General features: G+C 44.2%; 1 protein-coding gene across 3 annotated transcripts in view; it reads right to left on the reverse strand.

Annotated features, from left to right (window-relative positions):
* LOC130168224 (neurofibromin) overlaps positions 1–13207 on the reverse strand; it is a 73067-nt gene that overhangs the window by 38665 nt on the left and 21195 nt on the right. For 2 of the 3 annotated variants that reach the window (XM_056374913.1, XM_056374911.1), the window contains exons 17-29: positions 12527–12773; positions 11763–11836; positions 11537–11620; positions 7891–8280; positions 7009–7148; positions 6677–6799; positions 6523–6606; positions 6148–6264; positions 5558–5739; positions 5259–5470; positions 3940–4101; positions 3756–3853; positions 2800–2935 (exon numbers count right to left, since the gene is read on the reverse strand). In XM_056374913.1, the coding sequence (XP_056230888.1) occupies positions 2800–2935; positions 3756–3853; positions 3940–4101; positions 5259–5470; positions 5558–5739; positions 6148–6264; positions 6523–6606; positions 6677–6799; positions 7009–7148; positions 7891–8280; positions 11537–11620; positions 11763–11836; positions 12527–12773 (2049 nt within the window). The remainder of the gene's footprint in view (positions 1–2799; positions 2936–3755; positions 3854–3939; positions 4102–5258; positions 5471–5557; positions 5740–6147; positions 6265–6522; positions 6607–6676; positions 6800–7008; positions 7149–7890; positions 8281–11536; positions 11621–11762; positions 11837–12526; positions 12774–13207) is intronic. The other variant, XM_056374912.1, reaches the window with a different exon arrangement.

Here is a 13207-nt window from a genome sequence, read left to right on the forward strand (position 1 = left end):
GTGTGGTCCGATTCTGTTGGATTCATCGCACCCTCACATCTAGGTTGGACCAGAACAGTTTACAGTTGAGTGTGGAGCAGCTGGACCAGAGTCCTGGGTCCCTGCTCCCTGTGCACTGGGAGAGTTTAACCATCAAGACTTGTTCACAGTCAGGCTCAAACGGAGCAGGATGGACCGGTGTCCACAGGAACGTGGGTGTTACACTGGACCGGTTTGGTGAAGAGAGCTAAGCTGGAAATCAGTCTACGTGCCAGTGCTCACCTGTGGTTCATGAGCTTTGGCAGTGACTCTGCTGAGGGGAGAAGCTCAGACATCTGAAGGTGCTGTGAGTGGATTTAATCAGGATCCTCCTGGTATGAGGCCCCGGGTCCACCCAGAACATGCTGGAGACTATAAACCTCTTTCGGCCTGGGACAGCTCGGGACGTAAATGTTTTTAACAACCTTAATGAAACCTGTCATTTTACAAGTAGACCTGCTGACCTGCCGGCCCCTCAGGCTGGACTCTGCTGTCTGTCAGATGGATGTGATCGATAACTACTGTAGCTTGGTAAAACTTGTTGATGGTCAGTCAGTGATATGAGACGGACCGATGTCAAACTAAAATGCTCTGGGTTGGGTTGGTGTGGAGCTCGGACCTGGTTGTGGTGCAAACCCCTGGATAATCTGGCAGTGTCGGGTTGACCATCCATGGTGTTCCATCATCCAGGTCTAATGAGCCTCTAGCTCACTCTCCTCAGCTGCTAGACCCTCCGAACGAACCACAACACTTCCAGTGTGTGTGGAGATTCTGACACCAGCAGGGACATCAGAAAGGGGGGTGATGGGACAGCTGGGACCGCAAGACTGGAATAGGGTGAGTGGATGGTCTAGGGACATCATGTAATTATGAGTCCACACACAGCCACAGTAACAGCTGGTTTTCAGTGCAAGTCCAACTCATAAAACATGATTATGAAACAGGAAATGAAGACAGCAAATTAAAAGTAAGAGAAGAACAAAACACAAGAGGTCTTAACATAGATCCAATAAAAATAAAGCAGATTTCAGGTAAAAACACTCAGAGAAACCAAATCCTGCAAGGTTTGGATGGTGGGTCCAGGTGGGCGGGGCTTGGTGACTGCTTTGTTGTGACATCACAAAGTTCCAGAAGTCGTGACGGCTGGTTTTAAGGCTCAGTTTCTGAATACAGGCTGTGTGCATTTCTCTGTGGACTGAGGCTTTGATACTTTCACAGTATTAATATAGAAGCTAGACCTGATCTATAATCACACTACACATGGACACACACCTTTATACTGGAGGAGCTTTAAGGTGGGTGAAATAACAGAGTCCATCACATCATGTTGTAAAATCAAACCTGCACAGCCACTTTGTGTTTCATGTGTAGTGGATGTGGTCTTCAGGTCCACATCCACTAAATATATATATATATATATAATAATGATAATAATAATAATAATAATAATAATAATAAAGGCACTAAATGCTCCTTAAAGACTGATGAAGGCTTGTGAGATCATGATCAGATGATGTGACAGACAGAGGCGGGAAACAGAGACACAGCAGAACCAGTCTACTCCGTGGTGATCAAACGATTAGGTGTGATCACAGTTCTCAGTCTCACCTGTTTGAGAATCATCCACTGGGAAAATTTTACCTGGCAACAAAAGCAGAGCCTCATTTTACTAGTTTTTGCCATCATCAGTGAGACTCACCTTCACCTGGTTTAACATGGGGTCTGTATGTGGATGTGTTCTGATCAGTTACTATACTGTATATAAGGTGTGTGATCAGCCGAGCAGCTTCGTCTTTGTTTCTAACACGCCAACTCCACACGTCAATGCGACTCTGCCCCACTGTAATATTTCTACATCAGCCTGAAACAATTAATGATGAGAAGATTAAATGTTCTTAAATATTTGCTGGTTTCCTTAGTAACTGAGGATCGCTCACGTTTTTAACTGTAAAGTTTCAATGTATCACACTGGGATTGAAGAAATAGTGATAAGTATTTAATCAATATGTTGTGATCAGATGATCAGTCACTGTGAAAGATACTGTCAGTTATTATTAGCTGTCAGTGTAGTACTGATCAGTTTTAACTGGACAACAGCACCTCTGAGGGAACCAGGACAGAATGCTGCTCACAGCATGCTAGCCTAGCTAGGCTAGCTAGGTCGGCTGGTGCAACACCCGGCAAAACAATCTTACCTTTGGGTTATTTAACATCCGCTCTCTAACCAACAAAGCTCCTCTACTCTACGACCTAATGACAGATGGCCGAGACCTGACAACAGCTGAACAACTTTTCACAGCTCCATCAAACTCTTTCACCTGGGTTTCTTTACCTCTGTCGACCCTGTGCCTCTCGAAGGGGCAGAGGGCTCACGATACTCAACAACAAGAAGTGGAAAGTACCTTCTGTACCTCTGCAGTTATCTGTGGCCATAACAACCAAAGGTCCAGCTCCCACCATACTTTCAACTGTTTGCAGACTGCCTAAACCTCTGGTGAACTACAGTGAAGTGAATACACCATGAAATTTGATGATGGCAAAAGCTAAAAAAACAGCTGCTGGTTCAGTTTTAGTGTCTCAGGTAAAGACTGAGCAGGTGAAGCTGTTGTGTCATGACATGACCAAACACAAAGGTCTTAATGCATCAGTGAAGCAGAGTGTAGAGAGCAGGAGAGCTCAGAGAGTGTAAGTGACACTGCACACACACAGGTAACACACAGGTAAGGGGGGAGAGGCTGGGTGAGCAGCTGGGGGCCATGGTGGGGGGTCGGGGGGTCCTACCTGGTAGAGACAGTGGCAGACGCTGCGGAGCTGTGGAGGGAACTCGCTGGATGAACCGATGATGGCCTGGAAGAAACGCTCAGTGATCTGCAGCAGGTTCCTCTGGTTCTCCTCCAGGTTCTCGCCTTGTTCCAGCCTGATGAGAGACACAAGAGACCTTATGTTCAAAGACCAGGACCAGGAGGGATTAACCTCTGAGGAGTCAGACAGGCGTCAGTAACAACAGACCTCTTGTCAGTGTTTACATTAAAGTCATATAAAGTATTCATGTAGTCCAGTTTAGACTGAGTAAACGTCTTATGATTTCACAGTGTATAAATCAAATTGACTTAATAATGTTACATATTATAGTTCAGGTGTCTGCTGATGAGCCTTTTAAACATTAATGCTTCAAATCTAATCATAACCAAAGAACTTCATAAAGTATGAATTTAGTCAAAACATTGACACAGTTCCCCATAAATGAATGTGATCATTTACATCATATTGGACAGTGTAACCATACACTGAAGAAATACTCCTGTTGATTCTATCATTTTATTTATTAGTTTAGTAAAATTTCTTGTAATATTGATTAATATTGATCTAAACTATATCACCCAGCCACAGTATGGTTGTACCTTCCATAACATAAATGACAGGAAAAGTAGAGTCAAGGTTAACTGGTTCATCCCTGGCTTGGGTTGAACAGTGTGTGTCCTCTGTGCTGTAATGCTGCCCTCTGCTGGTCATTCTCACCCTAACCTCAGCAGCACTTTAATGTGATTATTTGTACAGTCTGGGGGATGGTGCTGGGTGGGGAAGGGACATCTTTTTTCAAAAAAAGCATGATTCAAATATCAACAGCTGCTGTGAATACATGTATTACATAAAGAGTCACTCATTGTACTAAACATCATGAAGTACCTCAGTGTGACAGAATGAACACCTCATGCTGTCAGAGCAAAGGTTCTCACCTGGTGGGGTCCACCTCAAAGCTGATGTGTTCAGGAGTGGTGATGACACCTCTTAATAAAGGCTCCAGGAGCTTCTGCAGGTACGCTGCTCCGTACACCTGGAATCATATAAACAGGGTCAGGAAGTTACCTGATGCCGTGAACCTGTAGCCGTGTCATGACGGAGCCGCTGCTGTGTTTCTACCTTGAAACAGAAGGTCATTATTTTACTGGCCAGGCTGTTTCCTCTGAACAGAGTCTGCATGGAGTCGGCCAGCTCCACCTCTTTAGAGAACATGTTCCACAGCAGCTGGTAGAGGAGGTGGCGGGAGTCGAACAGCGTCACCAGGACTCGGGCCAACTCGTCCTGAGAGACACGTGACAAAAAAAATCTGATTTATAAAAATTACATTTATGTGTTGCTGCAGCGTAGTAACATATAAATGAGCTCTTTGTTCTCATGTAATGTGCTGGAATAAAACTCCATCTGTTCTCATTCAACACATTAACACATGTTCCTTCTCCCTCTCTCTCTGTAGATCTGTTCTTCCTATCTGAGACTGTAGACCCTGATCCTGTTCCACACCCACTGCTACTATTCTTATGATTGGTTTTAATCTCTCAGGTTTCTACCTGCGCCACTGCCAGCAGCTCCTGCTCACGGGAAGCTGCTGGTGTCTGTAGTAAAATTATAAAGAGACGGTCTACACCTGGGTCCAGATGCATAAATGATGCATACACACAAAAACATGAGTACATCATTTCCCGCACATAGACTGGTCTTTATAAACACAGAGTGTGACCTCAATCGTTCCTGTGACCATGTGAACACACGCTTTCCATAGTGATCCAAGTTATATTGAAAATACGAAATAAAACGAGACCCGTAATTTAACAGAAATTAAAACTTCACGGAGCTTCATTCATTATCATCAGTATAAATTTTACAATTTTAAATTTCATAAACATAAAATAATTGTGTTTGTATTTAATGTCTTTATTATTGTTTGTCTGTCGTTGTGAAACTGTTTGATACTATTTTAATATTGACTGATCTCAGTGTCGGAGCCTCTGGAGCCTCGTTAACTCTCTCTAGTCATAATAAAAGAAGCTCAGAGTGAAACAGACTCTACAGTAACTGATGATGTTTTCCCCTCAGTTTGTTTCCTCTCTGTGTCTCATCACTTGTTTCTATACAAACTGATTGATTAAGGGAGAGTCTTCATCATTTATGGAGTATTGTGGGAGTGGAAATTAGGCTCGTTCACATGAGTGAGATTTATAAAGAGGAACCATGTGAACGCACTACTTTATAATTCCAACCAAAATAATCCGTATGAATAATTCTGGTTTTGTGTGTTCAGGTAGTTTCAGTCATGAATCTACAGAGCTTTGTGAGTCTGGAGTCAGAACCAGGTCTGTAAGGAGACCTGGTTCTGAGAGAACTTCTGGTTCTATGTAGATAAAAGCGGCTGCAGCCGAGAGGACGTGTCGGAGAATCATTCATAATGATGTGGTACACACCCACTGAGACCCAGGAACCACGTTAGCCAGCGCCATGGCGATGGGCAGCTCTCCCTGGTCTCCCATCATAGTGACCAGCTCCACCAGCCGCTCGAAGCGGTCGGCCAGCACCGTCTCTGCCAGCGTGTCGAATTCCGTTCCCTGCTGCAGGATCTTGGTCAGCACCTCCATGAAGGTGGCTCGGGTCTGCAGGTCTTTGTGGTAGCCCAGACCTGGAGAGGAAGACATCAACACTGGTGCTCATGGGAAAACTGCAGAGCTCCTCACAGTCAGCTTATCTGATTCTGTGGCCGACTTACCGATGGAGTGCATGAGGCCGCTGTCCACGTTAGCGTTGAGCAGGTTGGACATGGCCAGGACGGTGCAGTGTCGGAGCGAGGCCAAGCGGCGAGACATCCCTCTCTTTCGACCCCCCACCACCTGACCCTCGTCCTCCACCTCACTGCAGTCGTTCAACAGGTTCATGAACAGAGTGAAGTACCTGCACAACAACAGATCATGCATTAGAGAGGCCTCTTCTTCTGCTCAGATATCCCATGATGCAGCATTTCTACACACAGTCAGTGTATTTAAAAGGCACTTATATCACTTGGTTACTGTGATCCAGGAAGGGGAAACCTGATTTCTCTTCCATGTGTACAGGTAATAGGGTGTCTACTGAGCATGTGCAGGACTGCAGGCAAGTAAAGTGACAGATTTCAGTGGCTGATGATTCTATAGAGCGACTGTCCTCGACAAGTTTAAACATGTGACTTAAACACATTTCACACTGAGCTCATTGTTCAACATTCTTCAGTGTTCAGCAGGACTCTGCTCCTTTAACATCATCTCTAAATGACTCAGGTGAGTTCAGGCTCAAGTGCTACAGACACAGACAGTATGTTCTTACTTGAGGAAGAGCTGAGACTTGGCCTCCATCAGTTCTACTCCGTCCCCCTCCTCCGGCTGCAGAGGAAGACCAGCTAACAGAGACACTACGGCCTCCATACTGGCCTGGTCCAGGTCCCTGCACACGCACGCGCGCACACACACGCGCACAGACGCGCACACACACGCGCACACACACACACACACACACACACACACACACACACACACACACACACACACACACACACACACACACACACACACACACACACACACACACACACACACACACACACACACACACACACACACACACACACAGAAGGAAACAGTGAGGGAGGGCTCTTTCGGTTCCTTAGAGTGCATTAGTTGAGTACATGTGACAGAGTTGCACCTCGTCAGGCACTTGATGTCATCATCAGCAGCTTGGTTGGATGTCCCCATCACCCAGTCTGTCAGGTACTCCACCATCTTGTTCCTACAGTATCACAGAGACAATTAACACCTGAGTACCTGTGACTCCCCGCCCACCGGCTGCAGTCACTCACCTGAACTTCATCTCCTGGCAGAAGGACAGGTCGTCTCTTCTCTCCATCATCACCTCAACCAGTTGGCACAGCTTGGTTTTGATCTGGATCGCGTGGACCACGTTGCCCAGGATTCGCACATACCTGAGGGGAAGGAGCACAGCTGACTCAGACTCTGTTCAGTACAGGTGAGTAAGTGTCAGACTCTGACTCCGATTTGTTTTTTAATTAACACTTCTGAGATACAGACAAGTCACTGCACAGTGTTAAGCACTCCAAGCTGTCACCACAGGGTGTTGCCCAAACCACCACAACGTTTATCTGCTCTGCTGGTTCAGACCAGCGGTCCTGACCTGACCAGGTTGAGCATCATGGTCTCGATGCTGGCCTGCCCCAGGTGTTCTGAGCTGCCCTCTGTGTGGTTATCCAGCAGGTTCTTCATGATGGCGATGGTCTGCTCCACAAACTGGGTGTTAGTGTCATTGATGGGAACCTGGAAACAGGACAAGCACTGAGGTCACCTCACATAGACACATAAATGGGTTACACACACACATAAATATATATATACACACATATATACACGTATATATATATATATATATATATATATATACACATACACATACACATACATACAGGGCTTAAAGCAAGGACAATTTCTGTGCCTGAAATGTGTTTGAGGTTAGCTGCAGGCTACAGGCCAGATGGATGACGGCAGTGACACATACTGCAACACGTTTCAGACAGAAACACCAAATCTAATGGTTTCTAAAAGCGAATCTTCATGTTAACTTGAAAGGTCCAAATGGATGAAAAATGCATCATCTACTCACCCATTCACCACGGGAAACCATAGTCTGGTAACTGTATCCAAGTCCAAATACAACTTTCAAAGCCATAGAGAACAGCCTATCCAACACGCCTATCTTTTAACTGTTCAACACTCGTTCCTCCGTTAGAGGCCTATTCATTGCAGAGCTATACATCTATGTATACAGCCATAAGCCATATACATATACACATATTACACACACACACACACACACACACACACACATATACATATATGTAGCCATATTCTTGCTATGCGACAGTTAACATACGTGATGTTGAGGGTTAGGGTTATGATACAGAGGAGCACAGAGCTGAGAATAAAACTCACTGCACTCATCAGGTCCAGTGGATTCACATCAGTCTGGTACAAACTGAAGACCTGGTTCAGGGTCACTCACCGGTCCCTGTGTGTCGAAGAACTTGCCGATGCTGTTCCTCAGCTTGTTGAAGAGCATGGGGTAGAGGGCGGGGCTGAGCTCCAGCCCCAGCAGGTCTTTGACGTTGGTGCGAACATGGAGGCCAACCCTGTCATGTCCACACACGAGCAGGGCCAGCAGCCGGTCCAGGAAGCGGCTGACGGGCGTCTCGCTGGAGGCCGACGAGGAGCAGGATGAGGCCGAGGCCACGGGGTTGGACCCCTCGCAGGGGCCCATGGAGATCATGGAGTGTTTGCGCTCATTCACGGGGCCCATAGGTGGGCTGTAGGTGGCCGGGCCGGGGGTGCTGCGCTGCTGGAGACACACCCCGCCCAGAGCACACAGGAAGCCGGTCATGTTGATCCACTCCTGCTGTGGAGGGACAGAGACACTGAGCAGCAGCAGTCCACCAACCAGCAGACAGAAACCACTTCTCCCAACACCCAACCACTGACCCCCTCTGTTAGCCTGAAACTCGTCTTCCTCTGGACTCAGACATGATATAATAACATTATAATAATGACACTATACTAATATGAATAATGATATTATAATAATATAATAACGATATAAGTATTAGTAGTAATAATATGTAATCTACCATGTAGTTAGGGCTTATCACGATAATGTTTTCCATATCAGTAGATATCGATATATATCATGAAGGTTCCCTTCAGGGCGCCTTGGCAGCTCAGCTGGTGGAGCGCGCACCACATGGGCTTAGTCCCAAACACAGTATCCGACCTGTGGCCCTTTGCTGCATGTCATCCCCTCTCTCTCTCCCTGACTATCCTGTCTCTCTCTCTCTCACTTCATTATCTGAAGAAAGGCAAAAATGCCCAAAGGCTCTTTTTTACTCCTCAGTGAGATGTGAAGATATCATCAGGTTAATTTTGGTTCTAACCCTTTTTCTGTCAGAAGTTGAACATGACAAATATACTGTAGAACATTATACAACTGTATTTCAAATAAATTAAATATGTATATATTATAAACTAAAGTCTTAACATTGACCATCAAAAGCTTCATATGGGACTGTAAAGTCTTGCATTGTGCGTGCTGGAGAGGATGGCACTGCTTCAGATGGTAAAACAGATCAGTGGTCTCTACTGTCTTTGTGGGAACATGCTTTCGACACAATGCTCTGCTTCTTATCCCACTTTAATCAGCCAAAGTATCTCCACACTACAGAATTCCTCTGACCCTTCTTTTCTTTTCAACGATATCCTGGTCTTTTGAGCCTTGGGCTTTGTCCATTGGCGTGTCTTCTTCGGTAGCGCTGTCGCTCGAGTTCATCTTCTCTTTTATCTCTCTCCCACTCTTGACGTACTGGTGGGCACGGCTGCAGGAGCCCAGACATCTGCACGTGTGCCGATACCGGCTGTTACTCTAACGCTCTGCACTGTGTGTGTCAACCTAACCTGACCAGCCACATGATTGGTTCAGCGCAACGTTACTCTCATTATCATTGGCTGTTCGTGTTGTCTGTCAAAACATGGATCAATGGGTTCTATCGATGTTGTATCGACCGTCTTATATTTCAATCAAGGGTAAGTTATTTCGCGATAATTATTTTTACCGTTTTATCGCCCAGCCCTACATGTAGTAATAACATGTAGTAATAACATGTAATCTACCACGTAGTAATAACATGTAATCTACTTTAAAGTAATAACATGTAATAATAACATGTAATCTACCATGTAGTAATAACATGTAGTAACATGTAATCTACCACTTAGTAATAACATGTAGTAATAACATGTAATCTACCATTTAGTAATAACATGTAATCTACCACGTAGTAATAACATGCAGTAATAACATGTAATCTACCATGTAGTAATAACATGTAGTAATAACATTTAATCTACCACGTAGTAATAACATGTAATCTACCACGTAGTAATAACATGTAATCTACCACGTAGTAATAACATGTAGTAATAACATGTAGTAATAACATGTAGTAATAACATTTAATCTACCACGTAGTAATAACATGTAATCTACCACGTAGTAATAACATGTAGTAATAACATGTAATCTACCACGTAGTAATAACATGTAGTAATAACATGTAATCTACCATGAAGTAATAACATGTGGTAATAACATGTAATCTACTATGAAGTAATAACATGTAATCTACCACGTAGTAATAACATGTAGTAATAACATGTAATCTACCATGTAGTAATAACATGTAATCTACCATGTAGTAATAACATGTAGTAATAACATTTAATCTACCACGTAGTAATAACATGTAATCTACCACGTAGTAATAACATGTAGTAATAACATGTAATCTACCATGTAGTAATAACATGTAATCTACCATGTAGTAATAACATGTAATCTACCACATAGTAATAACATGTAGTAATAACATGTAATCTACCATGTAGTAATAACATGTAATCTACAACGTAGTAATAACACGTAATCTACAACGTAGTAATAACATGTAGTAATAACATGTAATTTACAACGTAGTAATAACATGTAGTAATAACATGTAATCTACCATTTAGTAATAACATGTAATCTACTATGAAGTAATAACATGTAATCTACTTTAAAGTAATAACATGTAATCTACCACGTAGTAATAACATGTAGTAATAACATGTAGTAATAACATGTAATCTACCATGTAGTAATAACATGTAGTAATAACATTTAATCTACCACGTAGTAATAACATGTAATCGACCACGTAATAATAACATGTAGTAATAACATGTAATCTACCATGTAGTAATAACATGTAATCTACAACGTAGTAATAACACGTAATCTACGACGTAGTAATAACATGTAGTAATAACATGTAATTTACCATTTAGTAATAACATGTAATCTACCACGTAGTAATAACATGTAGTAATAACATGTAATCTACCACGTTGTAATAACATGTAGTAATAACATGTACTCTACCACGTAGTAATAACATGTAATCTACCATGTAGTAATAACATGTAGTAATAACATTTAATCTACCATGGAGTAATAACATGTAATCTACCATGTAGTAGTAACATGTAGTAATAACATGTAATCTACCATGAAGTAATAACATGTAGTAATAACATGTAATCTACTATGAAGTAATAACATGTAATCTACCACGTAGTAATAACATGTAGTAATAACATGTAGTAATAAGATGTAAACAGCTACTTCACAGCTGTTTGCTGATAGACAACAAAAACATAAACAACACTTTGTTTTTGCTCCAATTTTACACAACACTTTCTTTCTGTCTCTTTTTGTTCACAGATGTGTTTCACCAGAGACATACGTCTAAAATTTGTTGGGAATAAAACATGTGAATGAGAAGCAGAACTGAGCTGTTACACCACACGAGAAGAACAACTGTTGTTCACAGGTGTCAAAGTTCACGACCGTAACATACACCTTTAATCTCAGTGGGTGTCCTGAGCAGTGTCAACATGTCAGTGATTAAAACATATTTAATCTGATGATTTAAAAAGCCTGAAGTGAGTGAACTGGTTACCATGGCGCCCCCCCACCTGGCCAGTCAATGTAACCACTTTAACTTTCACCTCTATCTGAGCAGGTGTGTTTGATCAAGTGATCAGGCTCAGACCATCCTTACCTGTCCATCATCAGCCTTGTTCTTGGGAAAGTTGAGGATCTGTTTTGTGGCCTGGTCCCATTTAGTGTACGTGTCCTCCCAGGCCTGAAGGTGGAAAGAGAAACTGTACGTGACTCAGATATCAGACAGAGCAGAGCTCACCTGGTGTGATGCACCTGGAGGTCTGAGGGTTTCAATCATTACCAGGTGAATATTGATACCATGTAAGAAATCATCTGAATGTTACCTCAATGTTTCCTGGTGTGGGGTGCTCCACCCTCCTTAACAAGGCCATCACTCTCTTCTGTAAGGTGGATCGACCTGTGGAAACCAGAGGCCACAGTGTGAACACTACCACCTGTAAGATCTCTACCTACAGGGAGGCATCAACACACACCTGAGCCCAGAGAGACATGTGGACACAGATTTATCCCTGCACCATCACATTCATCTGTCAGACTGCATGAGGGGTCTGGAGGATTTGGTCGTCCCTCTTTGGGCCTTTGGAACAACATCGTTTCAGATCAGTATCCCCTGGTCCTCCCCTGGTCCTCCCCCTCCCTCCCTCCCCTGGTCCTCCCCTGGTCCTCCCCTGGTCCTCCCCCTCCCTCCCTCCCTCCCTCCCCTGGTCCTCCCCTGGTCCTCCCCCTCCCTCCCTCGGTCCTCCCCCTCCCTCCCTCCCTCCCCTGGTCCTCCCCCTCCCTCCCTCGGTCCTCCCCTCCCTGACAGCTTCATGTACTTGCAGTCAGGGTCTGATATTTCACAGCTGAACTTCAGTGTCTGTGTTTGTATCTGCAGAACATCTGGACAGAAGAATAAACAGTTGCAAGCTGTTAGAGCTGCAGCTGAGCTCACTGACCAATCACAGCACATCCTCCAGTCCGTCCTCAGTGTGAGTGAACACAGTTTATATGTCTGAGCTGTACTTCTGACTGTGAGCTGCTGAACATTGAGAGATGTCATACTGAAGATGAAGTTCAGGTGTCAGAGGGCGAGGCTAGCAGCACTCACCTGTTCCCATCATGTTGCTGACGGAGGCCAGCTCACTGAAGGTGGCGTAGTTGGGCAGGATGTTTTGGACGGGCACCTCGTCGGCAGCGCTGCGGATGTCGGCCTCCTCACAGAGGTGACGGAAACAGGACATGGCGACGAGCACGGCCTCGGTGTCCGGACTCCACAGGAACATATAGAGACACACCTCCAGCTTTGTCTGTGCCTGCCGGCAGATCGGGATCCCTCCGCCCACCGTGGCACAGTCCTGCAGCACCGAGGACCAGATACAGTTCACAGTTTACACAATCTGTCTGAGAATTCACACCAAACATCCAGGTCAAACATCTGGTTTACTCCAATCATCTGGTTTACTCCAATCATCTGGGTCAAACAGCTGGCTCACAGTTTATTGACTGACGGAAGGCCAGACCGGATCCAGAACCTCTATGGGGATTAAGACAAAGATCTGGTTCAAATATCTGGCTCCCTCTAAACATCTGGTTCTAACATCTGGCTCCCTCCAAACATTTGGTTCAAACATACATACATTCAAACATTCATACCAACATCTGGTTTACTCCAAACATGTGGTTCAAACATCTGATTTGCACCAAACATCTGGTTCACACCATGAGAACCACGCTGCTCAGTGTGCAGGTGACTCTGTAACTAAGATGCTGAGGAGGTCTGAGGTCTGCA

Source organism: Seriola aureovittata, chromosome 4 (assembly GCF_021018895.1).
Source record: "Seriola aureovittata isolate HTS-2021-v1 ecotype China chromosome 4, ASM2101889v1, whole genome shotgun sequence".
NCBI classification, from domain to species: domain Eukaryota; kingdom Metazoa; phylum Chordata; class Actinopteri; order Carangiformes; family Carangidae; genus Seriola; species Seriola aureovittata.